General features: G+C 44.5%; 1 protein-coding gene across 5 annotated transcripts in view; it reads right to left on the bottom strand.

Moving 5' to 3' along the window:
• Window positions 1-3,480: 3,480 nt before the first annotated feature.
• ALKBH3 (alkB homolog 3, alpha-ketoglutarate dependent dioxygenase) overlaps window positions 3,481-22,718 on the bottom strand; it is a 41,517-nt gene continuing 22,279 nt past the window's right edge. For 2 of the 5 annotated variants that reach the window (XM_059874688.1, XM_059874687.1), the window contains exons 8-9: window positions 21,630-21,839; window positions 8,418-21,178 (exon numbers count right to left, since the gene is read on the bottom strand). In XM_059874688.1, the coding sequence (XP_059730671.1) occupies window positions 20,873-21,178; window positions 21,630-21,839 (516 nt within the window). In that variant the 3' untranslated portion in view covers window positions 8,418-20,872. 5 annotated transcript variants of the gene reach the window in all.

The raw sequence follows: 22,718 nt of genomic DNA, 5'->3' as shown, positions 1-22,718 counted from the left end.
AAACATCAAGATAATTTCCTTTCTGACCCCCTGACACAGGAATCACTGTATCTAAGAGCAGATTTCAACAGCACAAAACTAACAGGGCTCTCGTACAGGGGTTCCTTGAAAAGGAGAAAATGGGAGGGTGGGATCAGGGGACAGTTATAGACTAGGTCCCTCTGAGGAGAGCATGTGGGTGGAATCACACACATGTAAAGATTTCAACCAAAAGAATGCATCACTATGGAAACATTCAGCTTTTTCAAAGAAATAGTTAAGAAAATAAAGCAATCAAGACTCCAGATTCAACACTACAAGTGTTTATGACCAGAAAAGGCAAATGGGTCTCAGATATTCTGCAGCCAAGTAAAAGCTGCCAGAACTCAAGGAAGAAATATTCCCAGTGGGGCAGGGACCCATCACGTGTCAGGGCTTTCTCCGAAGCCCTCCAACTAGTCTTCTGCTCACTGCAGGGCCCACTTAACTCTTCTGGGGTTGCCATGACACGGTCCAGGAGATGGTGCCACTTACTGGCCAGGCCTAGACAGGTCTGCCACTCGCGGAGGGCAGGTCATGCCAGCCATGGAGGCAGCAGGGAGTGTGTCACAAGAAAATAGCAGGTTAATTAATGAGCTGTGACCCCAACTTATAGGAATCATTAATGCCACATGAGTTGGTGGTTTAGCTGACAACCACTTGGAACCTGATTTCAATATGAAGGGCCCTGAGGTAAGTGTCAGACTGCTCCGAGGCCTGCTTTGGGGCAAGCTGCCTGTGGTCCATGTTTTCAGTGTGCAGTCTGCCCTGCTTCTTGGGCTTTCTGCTGACTGATCGGAGTCGTGGTGCTGGCCAGCATCATGAGGGAGCCTGATGCTGAATCTAGGCATTAGGGTCCCAAAATGGACTCACAGGTAAGAATGGAGGGAAGAAGGGACCACCCGCCTATGACAGAAAGGTTGCTTGGATTGGTCAGGAAACATGTTCTCATTCACCTGCCAGGAAGGCTGGAGGAGAATTTGTCTAATTCATCATAAAATGGATTGTATCCCCCCACAATGAGCCTCCTCTGTTAAAATGGACAGTTCTAGCCCAGTTGGCAGCAGAGTTTCTGACTAGGAGATGCCAGTGTTAAGGAGGTGCAGACATCTGCCCTGGTGCACAGGAGAGCCAGGGGACCAACAGGCTGGCATGGCAGTCAGCCCAGCCAGCAGGGCACTGAGGTGAGCTTGGGCTGCCAGCCCTGCAGGGGCAAGCCCTGAGGCTTGGGCCCAGAGGTGCCCACTAGACGATTCTGCCTAAATTCTGCATGGCAGGAGAAGCAGTTAGGGGATTAGCCTGTCCTTTATGTTCTGGTTCTGCCATTCACAAGTCCCATGAAATGACTTCACCTCTTGGAGACTCGGTTGCCTCATCTCTACAATGGGAACAGCAGCTGGTTCTGGCATGGCTTCAGGGAGGGTTAGGGATTATGTATAAGAAGCTCCCATGTTAGTTGCTCAGTCGTGTCTGACTCTTTGCGACCCCATGGACTGCAGCCCACTGGCTCCTCTGTCCGTGGGATTTCCCAGGCATTTCCTCCTTCAGGGATCTTCCTGACCCAGGGATTGAACCGAGGTCTCCTGCATTGCAGGCAGATTCTTTACTGTCTGAGCCACCAGGGAAGTTCCTAGCATGGTTACTAAATTGTCCTGGCAGGTTATTAAAGCTCAAAAACAGGGCAGCTAAAAAACCACACTTGTTTTTCCCTTCATGCTACAGCTGCTTTATTTGTCCCCTCAACTTTAACAAGTAATGCTGGCAAAAAGAGCTTTGGCCTGAATTGTTAGTTAAGATCTACAATCAGCAAGACACAGCAACAGGTTGGTGCAGTCTCCGAGCACGGGTATCCTTTGCCAGGGCCCTTTTACTCTACAGCGACCACCTCCTCGACATTTCAGAAAGGACATTACCTTAGTAGTAGGAAGAGTGGCTGTTCTGCCATCGGAGAGCCAGAAACAAAACCTCAGACCGCTGCTCTCAGAAGAAGAAACCCAGGTAGTGGGCCAGGCGGTCAGGAACATGTTTCCCTGACAGACATGGCCGTGATGAGGGAAGAGATCAAATCTGCAGCTGACGCAATGCACGGCCCGAATTGGGAGGGATGTGGTAACAAGACTTGGAGTCATCTCCTGGCTCTTTCACTTGTGGGAATGGAAGAGGAATTTCCCCGGGGTCACGCATCCAAATCACAGCCAAAGCTGGCGGCACCTCCCTGGCCAGGTTGTGTGTGTGTGAACTGCAGGAAAGCTAGGAATTAAATAGGCTTTGTTTTTTTGTTGTGGTAATTTGTATCTCTCTCACAGGAAGGCTTACTGTGACACTCAGATTTTATAAAACATTTGGTATTTTTTAGACAAAGGAGCTACACACAGGAAACAACATTTAAAAGAAGAGACTCTGGTTCAAGAAGTCATAGAGCTCGACAGAAAAGCGCCTGGCAAGGCAAGGCATTCATCTGCCTCTGGCCTCTTATCGTGATCCTGGGGCTCATCAATCTTACAGCATGGAATGGAAACAAGACCAAAAAGCACGAAGGCTGGGTAAATTTTCCCCATGGGGCACGAGGGAAACTCTAACTCCCTCGCCCTACTTTCAGCCGTTTAAATCCATCCTCCTTCTCTCTGGTTTTCTCTGTCTTGGTTTGGACTGATCCAGCATGCTGCTCCTAAGTCTAGGGATCTGGAAGACACGTGCTTTTATGATGCAACAAGGGGCAGCCGCTTTGTCTGTTTTGGGAACCTTGGTGACATCAGAGACTAACCCTTGAATCTCGGGAGTGTGTACAGAAGACAACACTGAGTCAGAAGAAAGCCTTAGTCACGGGGCTCCTGAACTCTACAGGGAAAAGCACTATTAAGGTAACTGAGTCTGTTCCCTGCAGGACGGCTCCCGCTTCTATCTGGCTTGGGTTTAAGTGACTCAAGTAATTCTCCAGGGGGAAACTAATCTACGTGGAACAGCTGCCACTAGCAGGGCATTTGCCGCTTTTCAGCTGAAATTTCTCATGACATCACTCAATTCCTCCTCCCTTTGAGAGGACAGTTTCCTCTTGTATTACGAGGAGTCCAGGGGCAGCTTGGAGATACACTGGAGAATACCACCTCTGCTTTTCACTCAGAGGCCTGAAACCTGTCTGCATGTCTCCCAGGAAATGGACAGGCAAGGAGACTCGGTTAAATAAAGTGCTCCCAGAGTACGCAGCTTTCCATTACCATAGCACACAAGCCAACATGTTCAGGAGTCGAGGCAGACTTCAACAAAACTCTGTTTGGGTTGCAGCAGCTGTCTGCCTGCGGAAGGCTCCCGAGTCACTGGTGTGTATTACTATCTCCACTCTGCTGCAGGCACAAGGAGCAAAGATGTGGATTTACCCTCCCCCGGAGGCAAAGTCCATTCATATTTCTTCAACCAAAACCGGAGATGGCAGCGAGGAGGGGGGAAAACGGCTTATGGGCAAAATCATTGGTAAACACAGCCACAGCGGTTTTTAATCTGCCTAAAGAAAATATGTGATTTCACAATGTGATTAGGGATTAGTGTTCTCACAGTAAATGTATTTTGAACACGAACTGCAGGCTGTCATTTAATAGGACTCCGAGCTGGAAAGCAAATCCCATCCTCATCCTCCAGACAGCCACGAGAGCAGCTGGACCAGCCTCCGGAAGTGTCTTCATGGAGGAAGGTTTGCTCAGTCTCAGCGAGGCTTCTCTCTCCAGGATCTCACATCACCAGTGCGCCCCTCGAGGGTCAGGATAAACTGTCCGAAAGGTCAAGTTTATTCTTGGTTCTCTGGAGTGGTACTCTTTGGGCACTCGATGCTAAATGGAAATATGAATAACTCTGACATAAACACACTTACACTTTTATTCCAAAGCCATTTAAAACTTATGAGGACACAAACATATTTCAATTTTATCTCCCTTCAATGAGCAGCAATAGCTCTTCAAAGTCTTGTGGAGAAAGGTCGTCTTCTCAGAAACAACTCCCCACCCCCACCCTCACAGGGAGATCTTTTCATTTTCTTCTAAGTGCTGTTCTTCCTCGCGGCCTCCTGCCATTTCTCCAAAGCTCAAAAGACAACACACAAATGACTGAGACCACAGAGAGGCACAAGGTGCTCTCCCATGCTAGGTATTCTTACATTAATTTGCACACCTTAAAAATGGCTTGGCCGAAGCTGCGGAGCTATGCAGCCCCATATGAGAGCCACTGGCTGCCTGAAGCTCTAGCTTAATTGAAAATGCAGTTCTTCAGCACTCCAGGCATATCTCAAGGGATCAAGAGTCACATGTCTGGTGGCGAGTGCACTGGGCTGCACAGATACAGAACACTTCCTTCATCACAGGAAGTTCCACTGGACAATGCTGCTCGAGAGGGCCGTTCTGTCAGCAGTATCAAAACTTCTTGGAAATGAGGTCAGTTTACTGCCTCGTGCTCCTTATAAAAGCAACTTGCTATCACCACATTTAATACAGAAATTAATCATCGTGAGCCTGTCAGCAAACTGCCTCCCCAGGACAGCGAGTTCGTGTTAACCGCACGTCCTCACCTGCCAGTCTGCCTGCGTGGCCCCTTCCATGATTAACAGGGTCCCATGATCCAAGGGTATCTTCACTCTCTCCACATACGTGTAGTCTCCATTGTCTTCCTAGAAAACAGCATTCATGGCACTGAATTTTTTTTTTTTCGCTTGTGTGATCAAGATGCAACAGAACACGACACTGGTCAGAGAAATGGCAACTCCACCTCAGCCAGGCGGCAGGGCTTCATTTACCAGCTCTGTCACTTGGCAGCTGGCTGGCCGTGGGCAGGTTATTTCACCTCTCTGTGCCTGAATTTACTCATCTGTAAAAGGAAGATGTGGTATTACCTGCCTCACAGTGCTGCTGTGAGCCTCAGCTGATGCATGTGTGAATCACCTGGAGCCCAGCGGGTACTAGGTACAGTGTAATAGCTATTAGTATTCATATTATCAGCATCCAAACTGCAGAAAAGTACATTCTGGCCTATGAAGGAATTCAAAGTCATTTATACAATAATTCTTTACATCTGCCTTATTCTGCGCCCTGTGTTTTGACATAGTGTTAGGAGAACAGGCTTTCAAACAAGATGTGGTGTGATGAGCTTTGACCACCTTTCACAGTTTATGCTAATTCACTAATTAATATCTATGTTAAAACTGATCATAACTCTCCCTGTAGCTACTTTGGTATTTTGGAGATACATTCTCATTTCTTTCCAGAACAGTCAACAGCCAGATTTTCTCAAAGAAGGGGACTCTGCCATGACCAGAACAGTGTTGCTAAACTGAGCCTGGCTGTGTAAGCCTTTGAGAAAGGATGGCAACTTGTGAGCACCTAGAATACAGATGCCCATATTTACACTGCCCTTTCTTCCAGAGCTCAAAGTCAATTCACGGACAACATCGTAATGTAGCTTCCCAGCACGGGCTGCGATACGGCCCACAGGCGGTGTCACTCCTCCGGCACCGCTAGGGGCACATTAAACAACTTCCTTACTCACGCAAGAGAGAGCACGTGGAGAGCTGAGACTGGGACAGACCCGAGTGTCCTGACTTCACTCCATTCTGAGCAGGCCCATCCATTCATCCGCTTCACTTCCAATGCAAGAGATTACATTTAAATTACTGCAGGACTGATTTCGCTGCAATGCTGTGTTTATGTTTATCATTGCAGGGGTGCTTCTGAGAATGTAACTGTTTACAATGATTTCCCCCAGGAAAATCAAAACCAAAACAATAATGAACTTTTATAAACAGTCTAGATTCCAGGCCCCAACCCTTGGCAGTGACTTTGTCAAGCACTGTCATAACTTTCATAAGCAGAAGACACAAGCAATGTTTGAAATAACTTTCAGTCTCAGTGACTGATTTTGTGTCTGCCACCTTCTGCTTTCCAGTAGCAAGCACCAAAACATTTACCTCTGAGCCCCAGCCAACCACAGAGGACTGGGAAGGTGACCTTGTCTGCAGTTCCAGCTCAGAAAAGCAAAAGGGTGCTCTCTGAAAAAAGGACTGCAGATAGATGTACGTCCTACTGAAGAAAAGATATCAGAAGGCAGTGCGCTGCTCATGATCAGAGGGTCCAAGGCTCCTTGATTTAGGCTGTAAGTCAGTCAGTCACCAGATCAAGGTTCAACACAGCTACAGACAGAACTGCTGCTGCCCTCTGTGTAACCCAGAAGTACATCGGGGCTTTAATCTATAAATCGAGCACTGGGACAGGAGAGTACAGCAGACAGGAAAGACACTTAACACAACAGGAAGACAAGTCTGAGATGATCTCCTAGAACATTAAAGCATTACTGAGATAATACTGTACATCAACTACACTTAATTTAAAAAAACAAAACACTAAGAAAGAAAAGCATGTCCTAGGAAGAAGGAGTTGTATATGCGACAGCCAGAGGCCAAGAAGCCAAGGCCCATCATGCATACACAGGTCTGTGAGACCAGAGGGCAGGTCTAAGGAGTGATTTGGAGAAGAAGTTAGGAGAGTCAAGAGTCAGCACTTTCTAATCCAGGGTTTCTCTGTCAGAGCCACTGTAATAAAATGCAAATCTGATCTCAGAATTCCCCTCCCTTGCTTAAAATACATTAATGACATCCCAAAGGTTTCAGGATGGAGTTCAAATCCATTAGCCTGGCACCCAAGGCCCTTGATGACCTGCCTGCTTCCTTCTCTTTAGCTTCATCTCCTACATCCCTTTCACGAGCACCCTGTGCTCCAAATAAATGGAACTCCTTAACACTTCTCCAAATGTGGAAAAAAAAAAGTCATTATTGGGGAGGAGGAGGTGCTAAGGCCAGCGGAAGAGAAGAGGTGAGCACTGTAACCCTATCTGGAAACACGAAGCAGGGAGAGAGGATTCCAAACCCAGGAGGGGTATATCAGCACGGACTGAATGTGATGCTCAGCAGAGCCACGTGTCCCTCTCCAATTCTAAGATCTGAGTTCTTCAAATGAGAGAAAGCCTCAGGGTGGTTTGAAACACATCACATCCAGTATAACCCTTAGTTGTACCAAATAGCAAAAGAGGGTGAGCCTTTTCTTGGCAGGGAGCTACCTTGATCTGTCCTGGAAGGAGATGGTAACACCAGCACATCCATAGGGAGAGGTGATGTCATTACTCTGCTGCTCGTCATTTGTTCCTTCAAACAACCTTGGCTCAGCAAATGCATTCCTCGTTTCCTTCACAGGGGAACTTCCCGACCCAGGGATTGAACCCAGGTCTCCTGCACTGCAGGAGGATTCTTGACTAAGCCACCAGGGAAGCCCCCCATAATTCGCAGAAGGACACAGATGGGATAGAGGACAGGGGATTCTACCAAGGCAGCACTGGGCTCACAGACGCTTCCCTCTCCTGAGACTGGGGCAGCAAGAGACCACACAGCCACCCTTCAACGCAACCAAGATCCACAGAGACTTTTTCCACCAAGGAATCAGATAAAGGGCCAGAGGAGCTCACGTGGCTGAGCATAAGAGCTCAGTTGATAAATGGATAAGTGACAGTGGAAGCCTGGGTCTGACTGTTTAGAGGAGCAAGCTCACGGCTATTAAGCACGGTTGTTACCCAAACATGGCTCTGAAACCCTTTTGATTTACTCAGGTCTTTCTGCAAAACAAAACAAAACACATCCTCTAAAAAGCCCTGGCTTAGGATAAAATTTTCCATTCCTGATCCCCATTCAAAGAAACTTGTAGGGCCAGAGTCAGTCTACAGGGTGGGTTTTGCTACTGATATTCTTGGTTTCCCACACACTTGAAAACTCACAAGTAGATGGAAAAAGAAAAAGAAAAAAAATTTTTTTTCACATTAATGCTAATCAACATTCTCACTTCCTCCTCAACCATAGCCAATTCATTTGAATGCTTAATTATACTTTTCAATGAATGCTAGGATTTCCCAAAGTTTCACAACTCTTACCAAGATCTGAGTCTATGCAGTTTCCTTTAGAAAAATGCTATTTAGGGGGAAAAAAAAAGCCTGGATGTATTTATTGTCATATCATTACACACCACCCAACAGATAAGAAATCTAAACATTCTTCATTCCCTTGGAAAGGAAATCTTCACACTGTATGAGATCGATGTAGATCTTTCCTGTAATTATGGCTTTCTTGTCCTAAAAAGGTGTCTTAGAAATTACAAACATCAGTGCTTAAAAACCATCATTGGCATAGTTTTTTTCCCTACTATAAAAGTTCACTAGAGTAAATGATACGCTTGTAATTACCTGTTCAATGTCTGCCTTTTTGATCTCTGATAAACTCCATGAGGGGAAGACGATGCTGTCTTTCCCTTTTGAAATATGCTCAACGCCTATCACATATATCAATAAATATGTCCTGAATGACTGAAGAAAAGCACCAAGAAGAAATAAAAATCACCTTTAATCCCATCATCCAGAATTCGTACAACACAAACACAGGGAATATTCTATACATACAATCGTGCACTCATTTTTAACACTGTCCTGTGAGCATTTCCTACATCTTAGATGTACAGTATTTCTTTAAAATGGTTATATAATATTCCTTTGCATGAACATATCCTTCCTCCTTTAAACTCATAAACTATTTTTTGACCACCTGGATATGTCAGGCACTGTGCTGAGGATACAGCAGTGAGGTACGCGTGGTTGGAAATAGATTTTAATATACCACTAATACTTTTTAAAAAAAAAAAAAGGAAAAAGAAAAAGCTACTGCAAGTAGATTTTGGGCAAAACATCTCTGAGTGTATTTCTAGGCTATATTCTTTTCTCTTTTTTGGCCATGCTGTGCGGCATGTGGGTTCTTAGTTCCCAGACCAGGGATCAAACTCATGCCCCTACATTGGGACCGCAGAGTCTTAACCACTGGAAGTCCCTAGAATAAATCCTTTAAAATGGAAAAACTGGGTCTAAGGGCATGAACTTAAAGGCACTTTGATTTATAGTATCAAACTGCTTTAAGCAGATTGTGGCAATTTATAACTCCATCTGGAAAGTATGATAGTACCTACCTTCTGAGCACATCACCAATATGGAACATTATCAATTGACAATGATGAAAAAAGTTTAGGGAGAAATGGCAGCTCATTCTTCAGACATAAAGTTCTTTAATTACTAACCAAGTTCACCATTTTCTCATATGCTTATCTGCTGTTTGCATTTCTTCTACTGCAAACTCTGTTCCTGTCTTTTGTCCATTTTTCTACAGGATGTTCACGTTTTTATTGATCTGCAACCATATATAGTAAGATATTTCCCCTTTGTTATATTTTCTGTAAATATTTTTCTTACTTGCTATTTGACTTTTGACTGTATTTATGATGTTTAACACAGAACAGTCAAAAACTTTTACAATCAACTCTGCTGATCTTTCTTTGATTCCCCTTCATGGTTTTTATGCTTAGAAAGCCTTTTTCCCATTCTCAGGAAACCTAAATATACAACTGCATTTCCTTTCAGTTAAAAAAAAATTCTGTACTTTTTAGATTTAACTCTTTAATCCACCTAGAGTTGGCTCCCCACTCCCCTGGGTCCAAGTGTTTTTTCCTAACAATTTCCAGGTACTTAAACCAAGTCATCCCGCTAGACTTTCTGGACACCATCAACCATGGTGTAAGCTGCTAAAATGCCAGGCATGTTAGGGACCGTATGTACCCAGCACTGCTAATTCTTACCACAACCCTGCAGGGGACGTGATATTCTTCATTTTATTATAAGCAAAGGAAGCTGGAGGGAAAGTACATTTCTAAGGCAAAAGGCTGGCAGGAGACATGGAGGCAAATATTTGAACTAAGACCTGCCTGGTTTTAAAGTCTGTATTTTTTTTTTTCCACCTTACTGTGCTCTCCAAAGTGCTTTCTTTCTTCTGAAATCCTGTAATACTTCCTGTCTGAACGACACGGCCCCTGTCTCTTCTGTAAGGGTCACAATTACCAGCAGGTGACATAAGCAAGCGGCGTGGGGCAGGTGCAACACAGCGGGGAGTGGGGACCATGGACACCAGGCAGCCCGGGACTTGTGTACCCTCTGCCGCTTCCTCGTTATTCCCCGGGTGTTGCCTGATCTTCTGGATTTTCTAGGGAAGCTGATAAATGCGATTTTTATGTGATCTCTCCTGAGTTATAAATTTTGCCAACTAACTTGGTTTCTTTAAAAATACTGGGAAGTATATACACAAGTCTGAGGACCAGTTTCTGCTTAAGAGCTGCCCAACTGAGCTGCTGGTGGACCCATCACAACTCCTTCTCTTATGCTCACCTCTGGCCATCCCACGTAAGCTCCCAAGCAAGCCCAGATGTCACCTGCCCAGCTTCTTTGACGACCCTTTGCCATTCCACGTGACAGTGTCTGAAACAAAGCTCAGTACACATACGCTGCTTCAAGTATCGTATTCTTAATCTCAGTGATCCCAACACAATCAGAAAAGGCCATGGATGCAAAATATGCTTCCAAATTAATGATCTTAGTCAATAGTGAGTGAGACATCTGGTTTTCCAAGTCATCTCTGATCTCCTGGATAAGCTACTTACCTAGAAATTCTTCCATCTTTTTATTAATAAGATGCTTATAATAAGAAAACAAATGAACAGAAAGGTCAAAACAAAGTAGAAGCCTGCTATCTGTTTCTCATTTCCAAAGCTCAGGAAGCACCTGACATGCAGTAACTATTATTACTTTGTTCACTGAAAGGCTTCAAGGCTACAGGAGCCCTTGAAGGCTGGAGAGGACTTAAGTTCATGGTGTGTATGTGTGCTAAGTCGGTTCAGTCATGTCCAGCTCTTCGCAACCCTGTGGACTGGGGCCCACCAGGTTCCTCTGTCCATGGAATTTTTCAGGCAAGAATACTGGGGTGGGTTGCTAGGCACTCCTCCAGGGGATCTTCCTGACCCAGGAGTCGAACCTGTGTCTTTTACGTCTCCTGCATTGGCAGGCGGGTTCTTTACCACTAGCGCCACCCAGGAAGCCCAGTGAGAAGGCGGACAGCACGTCTAAGGAGCAAAGAGCTAAGTCAGCAGTATGGTGCAATCACACAGGGAATCAAAGTCAGCTGGGCATAGATGTGGCGAAGATCTGAAATCTGGCTGGGAGAGTTTACAGTTTATACCCTGTGCTCCAGCAGGAGCAAGTAAAGACTTCTAAGCTGGAAAACAAACTGATGAAAGCAGCGAGCTCAGTCTTGGCTTTCTGCTCCTCTTTCTCTATTCTTCTGCTCTGAATTGATAATGGGCAATTCCATAGCTTTACATACTATCTAGATTATTAGTTTCAACTCAGTTCAACAACCGATTGTCCATGCCATGTGGAGCAAGTGCCTTAACACAGGGCCTCAGCCACCTCACCTGTGCGATGCAGATGCCAGCAGCATTGACTTCTTAAGATTCCCGGAGGCTGCCAGGGAAGCACTGAGAGCGGAGCCGGGCACAGACTCCATACTAGGCACCCGCTGTTCATCACTGTCCCTTCACCGTCGTTACTGTTGTTATCCTGACAATTCCCAAATGACACCTCTAGCACAGGCCTGTCATCTGAAGCCCTGACGCCATAGCCAATTTGGGAGCCTCAAGAATCTTGAATCTAGCATGTAGAAGAAGGATCTCTTGATTCCTTTACAATCCTCCCTAAACAAGAGCAAAACAAAATGCAAACCCCTGCTCCTCTTCCATCTGAGTAAATAGCACCTCCATCTACCAACCGCTTGAGCCAGAAACCTGGTTCACCCTCAAAAATACACCTCAAATTCATCTACTGTGTTCCTCCTCACTGCCACCATCTGAGTGCAAATCAGCAGTCTCCCAGTAAAAACACTGAACAACCTTTTAGTCTCCTATTCTTGCCTCTCCCTGAATTATTCTTCACACAGCAGCCAGAGTGTTCTTTTTAAAATATAAACCAGAGCATGTCACAACCTCATTTATTCCCATTGCGCTTGGAGTAAAATCTAAATTCAGAGCCATAACTGCAAGTCGTAATTACGCCTCTCCATTGAATCAACAGTTCTCCAGCTCCCGTGACATCCAGGAGGGCACAGTCCGTGTCTGCCACGTTTACTGCTATTTCTCCAGAGTTGAGCATTGTGCCCGACACATAGTGGGTGCTCAATTAATATTCGTGAGCAGGAGGAAAGAGAAGAAAGAACAAATAGAGAAAATAAACTGTTCCTGAAAATATCTGGCATCTGGTTATCAGAACTGAAGGAGAAGAGTTTAGAATTACGGATATCAGAGTGGAAAAAGGCATTTTAGTATTTTAGGCATGTGGTAAAGAGAGCCTGAAATGAAGCCACTGTTAGAAGGATGAGTTTTTCAGACCTTTCAAGAAAGAATTAAGAAGATTTGGAACTAAAACAATTGAAATGAGAGAATGGGGAAGAACTGAAAATAATTTACGATTAAACCTGTCCAAGAGAGTAGTGACATCATGAACATAATGCTACTTATGAGCAGGTAGAATTGTGGAGTTTTCTGAGAGAATAACAGTAAATCTACAATTTCAGGTTACAAGTCATGTGCTGTTGTAAGTAGAAATGTCTCATGACAAAGTGATGACTAGACTGTGAGATAAAAGTCAAAGCTGGAATTGAGATTCACAAGTTGCTCCACCAAAGAAGAAATGGTTGAAGCCATAACAATAAATGAAATCCATTTATGTATTCAATCAAAATACACATATACACACAGTGCTAAACGCTGGGGATGTAACGATAAAGGAGACAGAAATGGACCTTGCCTACATGGCATTTACAATCTACTCCTATTTTATAATTTCCTTAAAAGTTATGTAGACAAAGATGACAGAATCAAAGACAATCCTGAATATCCATATTTAAAGGGGTTGAATGTAAAGGGAAAAAAACACCGAAGGAGGCAGAAATGTAGCAGTGAGAAAAGTGTGAGAACAGCTAAGATAATACAGTATTTCAGAAGCCAGGAGGAGCAAGAAAGGGCAGCTAACCGACGGCTGAGTTTCAGGGAGAGAGATGCTGGATGCTGGTGAGCAGCATCACAAGGAGGAAGACAGTGACAACTGAGGAAAGGTCAGACTACTTGCTCTTCAGGACGATGGTATCACCGTATCGCCGTATCACGGTGAGATGGAGCTAGAGAGCAGCTTCCAAAAGTGAGTTAAGCTGTAGGAAAGGGAACCTGCAGATGCAGACAACTGATCCCAGAATCTGTGCTTCAAAAATCAAGAAAAAACCAAGATGTTGGAGCGTCTGCAGAATCAAGCAAAGGGTTTTCACAAGATGGTAACAGACAGAATAGGAATTTCCCTTGCTCTCTGGTCCAAGAATCAGATACATAGTCGAGCTGCTTGACAAGTATGGTTAAGGCTTTACTGCAGATTAAAATGATAATTGAAAACTAAATGCCAGCATGTGCTACAGCTGCTTAGACTGCTGGAGCCAAGTGTCCCTTCGCTGGCCCTGCTTCCTGAGTTAGGACCATGCCAAAATGTCTCCTCTTCTCTCTTTCAGTCTTTTCTTTCCAGCTTGTGTTCCCAATCAAACTACGGTGTGGCCTTGCCCTTGAGAACCTGGCTGGCTTCTAGACAGACTGATGGATTATCAAAGTCTGCAGCTATATTTGGACTGTAAAGTTGTTTCTACAATGCCAATATAAGAACACAGCTGGACCCCGTTGTTCATAGTGGTAATATATTTTTTAAATTTGACATAAACAAAACATATTAGTTATGGAAATTATGGAAACAAAATAAAGCTAGGACCCCACAAAGTCATCTCCACAGCTAGTCTGCTGACTCAGACCAAACACTTTCAGAGATGGCATCTTCAACATGATCTGAAAAACATTACTTTAAAAAAAGCAGCAGCTGGTTTTGAAATAAGATCTGATAAAGTAGGAAACTAGATGGGATAGCATAGACTTTTTTTTAGGCTTCGCCATGCAGCATGCAGGACCTTAGTTCCCGGACCAGGGACTGAGCCTGTGCCCACTGCAGTGGGAACACCAGAGTCTTAACCACTGGACACCAGGGAAACCCTCGGGAAACCATAGATTTAAAGTGACTTGAGGTTATCCGTTCGAAACAGTTTTGAACTCACTTGCCACACAGAAATATTTGGGCTTTTATCAAACTCTTTTCCTGATTTTTGACGTGGATTTGGCAGGGAAGGTTCCAGTGAGGTGAGTGAGAACACTAGGCACGAGGGCCTGGCACGTGCAGTCGGCCAGCCCAGACAGGCACATCCAGTGATCGTAAGAGGCAAATGCAGTTTACACTGCAACACCTGTCACCAGTGTCTGTTGCTGATAGAGTGTTGGAGGTAGGAGGGTTGAAAAGTTACTGAATTAAGCAAAAACAAGGTTGGCTTTACTCTTACTGTTATAGTCACTCTAGCTATACTAAATGTGCATTTAAAACCAGAAGATTTAATGTAATGAAGATGCTGTTCTTGGTGATATAATATTTCCAAGAAATGCAACTTAAAGGAATTGCTATTTTGAAAGAGCTTCTACTCAAGACTGCAGCACCAGAAATAAATGCTCTCCTTCCTCGAAGAGCGTACAGGACAAATTCCATGAAGCCTGACATCCAGCTGACCCTAGTTACCAGGAAAAGTGCAGGGTTCTCCAGTCATCCATTACATCAGAACACTTATTCCCAAACCATCCCTGGACATAACCTGATTAAACACAATCCCCCACACCCATCTCTGGCCCTGCCACTGGGTCTGCTGGAATTCTCATTCAGGGATGAGTAAACGCCCCCAGATCCTCAACCTCGTGCTCTGAAGGTTCCCTCTACCTCCTTGTCCTAATCAAAACCTAGCTCTCTCCAGAAGACTCCAAACTCTCAAAAACTCTCTCTCCTGTGGAAGGTGATCATGTCTCACATCGACAGAGTGAGCGGATACTCCTCATTAACACCTTCAGACCATAATTCCCAGGCATGTCTTAAAAATGCTTGCTCCTTTGAGCTCATGTCATTGAAGCTGTCCACCTCTCTCCTTCTCTGCCTTGGTCCCAGGAGGTATAACAATCTCTTAATTGGTCTCCTGGCTCCCACTCTTGCTCTTGTCTAGTCTGAGCTCCACGCAGTAGCAACTGACCTTGTAAAATTTCAATCAGATCATGTCACTCTTCCGCCTAACACATTTCAATGGCTTCCTGATGTACTTAAAACCCACTCCTTCCTGAGGATCCTGAGTCCTTGTGTGATCTGGCCCCGCCCACCCCTTCCATCTCATCACATGCCCCTCTCTGCACTTGCTCACTCTGCTCCTCTGTTGGGCCTCTTTCTCCTTCCTCAAACTCAGTAAGCTCTTTTCTGCCTCAGCTAAGCAGTCATCCACCAGGAAAATGTGGCTTGTGAAAGAAAATTACCAGAAGGCTCAGGAATAGTTTTTCAGAGCATGGCAAAGTGGAGGGGGGGGAAAACTACCAGTAAGGCAAGGTTTTAAAAAAGTTTGCAAGCAGACCTCATACCTAGTTAGGACACACACGAATTTGACAAATCACTTTGGAAAATGCTGTTCTCCCAAGATTAAAAGTGCTCTCAGTGGCAAAACCGGGAGGTTCTTTGCAAAGATTAGTTATTCCCAGTGGCAGTCAGGACACAGACTCTAGCCTGAGACAGCCCCCAAAGAAGCAAATGACGATCCCAACTCCCCAAAGAGCTCGTCTGTAGAGAACTGAGGTCCTACCAGGACTACTTATCTTTATCCACTTACACATGCACCAATTTATCCCCCACTCACTCACTCACTCTCTCCAAAACACTGCATGACCCTAAAGACAGGAGCTCAAAAACTCAACCTCCATTCCTGATCCACAGGCCACTTGACCCTCCCCGAGTCTCCCCTGCACCCCCTCAATGAATGCCATTCACAGGGTGAGGCAACCCTGGAGGTTAGCCTCACTGCCGTTCCTTTTCTTTTTCAATTTCCACATCTGAAAAGTCACTGTAGCATCCACCATTTATAACAGCTTAAAAATTCACAACCTTCGTAGTGCCTTTCATGGGAAAACTTTCCTATTACTCCCATAAAGTTGCTCCCAATTATCGTCCCCATTTACAAAAATGGAATGAGTATAAATGAAGCAGATAAGTGCTTTTTACAGGCATCAGTAACAGAAACAGGAAACGAAACCTGATATTTTAAATTCCATTAGGGACTGTATTAAAAAGATGATGGTTATCAACAGTTCCTTTCGAGTGCTTCTTGTAATTTCTCAGACCAGATGCAGTAATCAGAAGATGGACTAAGAAGAAGTATGGACGCCTGGGAGCGCAGCAGTGGACGTGGTGGCTGAGGCCGCGGCTCGGTCGCCACCCCACGAAACACTGCACAGTCTACTTTACCCGATTTTCAAATTTAAGCTAGTCAGCTTATATTATTTTGGATTCCAATATCCTCAATTCTTCTAAAGCCCTGGAAAAAATACTGATATTTATGATTAAAATGACCTTTTTATATCCCACTCTTCCCAGTAGTGTGTAAACAGGGAGGTACTAGGAACTCGAATGCACTGGCAACTCTCAACCTCTCCCATCACAAGTGGTTTTACAAACATCTCTTTTGGTATTATGAACAGAGCTCTCATTCTTCAGAAGGTGCTAGAGAAAGGAATGGTTGGAGAAATTTCCCAACTTGCCTCAACTCAATCATCTTGAGGTAGATAGAAGCCCCTCACATTTTCAGGATTCAGCTGATAAAGGATAGTGCTTATGCATGGGTAATTTGCTAGAAAACAAGGCTTTTGGCATCTAAACCTCCAGTGCATCACAAACTTCCTATTATCTAATACTCACCCCCCCCCAACTCAGCCATCACTGTTTCTATGGTAACCGACAGAGAGATAGCAGCCTGCCAAATGGCTTTTGTAGTTCCTTTTCCAGCCTGTTTTTCAGTATAGAATTAAAGCTATACTGGGAAAAGAACCAGACTAATCTTTATAACAGGGACACGACGCAGCCTGAAAAGTACAACTGGGTTTGGGACACAAACGTAGAAAAGCTTTAATGAGCCCACCTTGGGAGAATAAAAGAGGTTTTTGGTTTCTTAAAAAAAAATGTCTACAGAGGTATAGTTGGTAAGCTTTACTTTTGTCTTAAGATAGTATATTCTGATATTGGACAGAAGATAGATACAATGCTGTTCACTCAGGTTTAACTGAATTAACAAAACAAGGGATGGGTGAATGAAGGAAAGGCTACCATGTCTCCAAGTAGCTTATTATCATTAAAGGAAGTGGTAATTGACTATAAAATCAAAACAAATGAGCAGAGTTGACAGACTTGGACAGGGAGATGAGGATCAAGGATTGGCATCTTAGAGGAGTGAATGTTTAATCCTAGGGATGATGCATGCGTGAAGCCGCCTGAGCCAACTGCATGAATCAGAGGGACACTGATGCTTAGGGAAACAAAGATCTCCTTACCATCTCAGCACAGTGAGAAATTGTTAGGAATGCAATGTGTGGAACTGGGGCAGCTTTCAGAAGATCAGCGGCTACAGAGAACTACTCAAGGTGCCAGACTGCAAAACAGACAGCTGCCGCAGGGGTGGGGGAGTTTGAATGTTAAAAAAAAAAAAAAAAAAAAAGGCTAATTCCCTTTGAAAGTGGCCCCGAACAGATGCTTTTCTGTCTCAAATCTGCATACTTGAATCAAATACAGGAAATCTCATGATTCCTCTATGTCAGCTTTAGGTGAGAAACTTTGACTCAAGTCAAACAGGTATTAACTTCTCCTTTGATAGGTTAAAACTAACTGGCTCTTGAAAAAGATGCCCTCCCACGATCTCCAGCACATTCCAAATGTCTTGTTGACAGACATGAAAATTACAATCTTTAGTGGCATAGCGCGACAGGTTCCTAGGAGCTACAGAAAGTCAGACTCCTACAAATTCCACACAGAAGACTAACTTGAATTACACTTTTTATTTTATGCTTTTAGCTTGAGTTATATGAATCATGAGTCATGTTCTCAAAGCTATCACCATAGTTAAGGAAGAAAAGTAGACAGATTTGCAATAACCATTTTCCTTTCAATCCTTCAGAAAAGGGATAAGGTAAAGATGATGTGCCCTAAGATACAATCCCAAAGATGTCAACCCAGAGAAAGGCTTCTGTAGTTCAAGTTTAGCTAGATTTGTGAAGCCCAAGATGTTTTAAATCTGTTAAAGAAACTTGAAGAAATTTTTCCAAAAGTTTAAACCTGGGTTTTGTTTATCCAAGAATGGAGTTTATAGGTTCTTGGAGAGGGGCAAGGCGGGGAGGTGGCGGGGGAGGGGAAGTAATTTTAAAACTGTATTCACTAATGCATGATTATAATTTCAAATATATTAGCCTTCAATTTCCCCATCTTAAACAAAAGTCAGAATTGAAGGAATATACAACTGCATCAAATTCAATCACAGTTAAGACCATGCCAGAAGCAACAACTTATTAATCAGTAACGTAACATACTGACGGAGAAGGCAATGGCACCCACTCTAGTACTCTTGCCTGGAAAATCCCATGGGCGGAGGAGCCTGGTAGGCTGCAGTCCATGGGGTCGCAAAGAGTCGGACACGACTGTGTGACTTCACTTTCACTTTTCACTTTCATGCATTGGAGAAGGAAATGGCAACCCACTCCAGTGTTCTTGCCTGGAGAATCCCAGGGACGGGGGAGCCTGGTGGGCTGCTATCTATGGGGTAGCACAGAGTCTGACAGGACTAAGCCACTTAGCAGCAGCAGCAACATACTGACATATTTGTATTTCTTCCCATATCTGTTACCTCAGTTAACTTTGTTTCAAGATCTCAGACAAATTTTCTTACTTATCAGATAGGTATTTTCATCATATCAGCTACTACAGTTATAGTGCAAATTCCCCTGCTATTGACAGACAATTAAAGGGATTTAATCACATTTTCAGTGTTTCACAGCCTGTGTTTTCACTCTTGTTCATCAAAATAGACTCTAAGAAGCCTTGAGAAGACAAAGTTTCAGTAAGTATGGTCAGTGTCCCTCTTAGAGATTTTGTTCCAAATGGTTGCCCTCAGACACAATGCTAAGTGGTAGTTACATTTTCTATCCACCCATTAACCTATAATATAACTGAATTATATTTCCAAGAAATAATTCTTGATCACCATGAATATGTTCTCATATGAGAAAATGACCTTCAGCTGCCTAGAGGGGAAAAGGAATAGAGGTATTCTGGGCACCAGAACACTGTTAATGCTTCAGTTCAGTTCAGTCACTCAGTCATGTCTGACTCTTTGCAACCCCGTGGACTGCAGCACACCAGGCTTCCCTGTCTATCACCAACTCCTGGAGCTTGCTCAAACTCATGTCCATTGAGTCGGTGATGCCATCCAACCATCCCATCCTCTGCCATCCCCTTCTGCTCCCGCCTTCAATCTTTCCCAGCATCAGGGTCTTTTCAAATGAGTCAGCCCTTCGAATCAGGTACTTTGCATCAAATATTGGAGTTTCAGCATCAACATCAGTCCTTCCAATGAGTAACGCTTAACAGTTGGAAATTGCTTGTACAGTAAAACTAATTATCCTACAAAGCATGCTTCGGGAATTCTTAACCTTAAAATCTGGAAATAGGCCAAAAAATGTTTTTTAAAAAGGGTAATGGTGGTGGTGGTGGTAAATGTACGTGTAGAGAAAAACGGTAACTGAAAACTTAAATACCTGGCAACAAAGAAAGTCACTGCAAAGAACCAGAGACTCGGCTTACACCAAAGATTATCCTGGATCCACCAGAGTTTGCTGTCCACTCAGAAAGCTGGAAGGATAACCGTGGAAGGGAGACAGAGCACTAACAGGGGCCAGATCATCAGCTCCAGGAGGGGAAGGATGACTTCATCTCACTTACTCATGGCTATAATCCCAGCTCCCAAGACCAGGCCTGGCAAAAAGGTGGTGTTCCGTACGTCTGGCTTGAGGGTCTGAACTTTAAAATAAGACACCTGGTGTTTCTCTGCCATTCACACAACAGAGGACTTAGGAAGGGCGGGATGAACTCCTCACATGTGCGAACGTAGGATTTAATCAGGTGGAAGCCTGCATATAAAAGCTAACTGTGCCTGAAAGGAACATGGCAAAGGCTGGGGAGCCTGCTTCTTAGGCAGTTCTCCCTGGTACACTGAGACTGTGAAGCTAGTCAGAGTGCCCAGGGAGCAAGTTCACTCAGGAAGTCACTGGCAACTGACAACTACCCTCGATCCCCGCCAACACAGACCAAAGCTTCTGTGTAAACAAAAGCAAATACAACCCCATCGATGGAAGATATGCCAAGGAAAGGTGCTTAATGGAGTTAAGTGCAAAACAACACAATATGCTTCAAAATACCATGTTTGGAAACCCAAAAACATGTCAGGAAAACAGCCCAAGAAGTATATCTGATGAAGAACAGACACAAGCACTGACTGCCTGATAATTACGTGGTCTGGATTAGGTCATACTCAAAACACAGCCCTGTAGGCCGTCCACACTGACTGTGTCTGGTTTAATGTTATAAGCTAAATGACTGGGAGCCTTGGTTTAAAAAAAACACCCACACGCAAATCCTGGAAATAAGATAATTTGGTAGAGCTTTGCTCTTTTCTTAGAGTTCCTAGTATTTTTCTATCTATTTCAGTCCTAAAGTTCTACACTTCTTGATTAAAACAAACAAAAAAAAACACAAAGAGCCCTCATACCCCTCCAATGTATTAAAATATAGTAAGAGCTGGGCTGGACAACTGAAGTTATTCTACAGTTTAGTCACTGCTTGTCTAGTCACCTGGCTGGAACTTCCTCTCTGAAAGAGGTACCGTTCATCTGGATTTTAGGAACTGGCTAAGAAGGAATTGGGATGAGTGTGGTTCAGTTCAGTCGCTCAGCTGTGTCCGACTCTTTGTGACCCCATGAATCGCAGCACCCCAGGCCTCCCTGTCCATCACCAACTCCCGGAGTCCACCCAAACCCATGTCCATTGAGTCGGTGATGCCATCCAACCATCTCATCCTCTGCTGTCCCCTTCTCCTCCTGCCCTCAATCTTTCCCAGCATCAGGGTCTTTTCCAATGAGTCAGCTCTTCGCATCAGATGGCCAAAGTATTGGAGTTTCAGCTTCAACATCAGTGCTTCCAATGAACACCCAGGACTGATCTCCTTTAGGATGGACTGCAGTACTTCCTTTCAAAGAGGACAAGCAACACTGCCATGAAGAACACTTAGTTAAAATAAAGGCTCCTGAAGAAGGTTATCTTCCCTGAGCCTCCTTCCTTTCCCTTCTTGCCCCTACTCACTCGAGCTCTGCCTTCCAATTACTTGAGTAATGAATAATGTCTGTCTACCCCCATTTCCATGAGGATGGTGACTGTGTCTGTCCTTTCCACCAATGAAAATAAGCCTCTGACACCTGGCACATGGCAGGCAATTTCTGTTGCAGAAATGAATGAATGGCTTCTTTGGAAGTCAAAAGCTATCCACAGGATATAAGCCATCAGTTGAAAACATTTCATCAACCAGACACATACTCCAATCCCCTAAATCTGAAAATAGGAGCCTTTTAGGAGCCCAGCTTTTTTTCCCACAGATTATTAGAGAGCGGAAGGAACAGAAAATAAATAAAGGGACTACTCACTGGTGGGGGCTTCTTTCTCATCTCAAACATGCGTGTGGCACCAAAACTGAGTGAAGCAATGATGGGGCACCTCCCCAGTGAAGGTTCATCATCGCTGTGCCAGTCCACGCTGTCCTTCTCATTTCGGTAAAGATTGCAAAGCAAGGAGTTGAAGCTGTGGCCAGTGTTCTCTTCAATTTGGTTCTTCAGCATGAGCAGCACAGGATGCCACTGCAATCAACAGGTCAAGAGAAGGGGCAGAGACAGTTCACATGAGATACAAGGTGGCAGTCACAGGGAAAAACAGAAAGTGCAAAATCAGTCACGCTATAAACAGGGGCTTGGAATAAGCAAACCATCTGAAACGTAGTAAGGCCAGAAGAGAAGTCGCATTCTCTCCCATTATGTCTATTCTGAAGCAAGCTGACCTCTGCGATTTTATTAAGGTGCTAAATTTGGTGTTGCAATGTCATGAAGACCAGGCCTATCCTCCCATCTCATCCTTTCCATGTTAAATGTATGACCCTCCAGAGAAGTAACTGTCAGTACACTCTGGGCGGTCGCCTCAGTAAGGCATGGAGGTGGCATGTGGAGCAGGAAGCCTGCTTTGTCACCACAGCTGATGAGCCATCAGGAGTCGGCAGATAAAGACTGAAGTCTGAGGGTGAAAGAGCTCTCCTTCGGGGTGGCCCTCTGTTCCATTCCTGTGCTGTGTATAGTCACTCAGTTGTGTCTGACTCTGTGACCCCATGGACTGTAGCCCGCCAGGCTCCTCTGTCGATGGGGATTTCTCCAGGCAAGAATACTGGAGTGGGTTGCCATGCCCTTTTCCAGGGGATCTTCCTGACCCAGGGCTCAAACCCAGGTCTCCTGCATTGCAGGCACATTCTTTACCGTCTGAGCCACCAGGATTCCATTCCCATTTTATCACAAGTGGCAAAATTGCTCTTTGAAAGGATATTTAATATTTCTAGAGTGGCAAACTTCCTAAGACCAGAACCCAGAGGGGAAAAACATCTACAGAATGGGAGTCATGAAATGGCTGTGAACCACAAAAGATTTAAACAGTCCACAGCCCTGCCTCCTGAGCACCGAGTTCACATCTGTAGT

Source organism: Bos taurus, chromosome 15, assembly GCF_002263795.3.
Source record: "Bos taurus isolate L1 Dominette 01449 registration number 42190680 breed Hereford chromosome 15, ARS-UCD2.0, whole genome shotgun sequence".
Lineage (NCBI taxonomy): Eukaryota > Metazoa > Chordata > Mammalia > Artiodactyla > Bovidae > Bos > Bos taurus.
The sequence above is the reverse complement of the archived record's forward strand: the minus strand, read 5'-3'. Positions and strand labels throughout refer to the sequence as shown.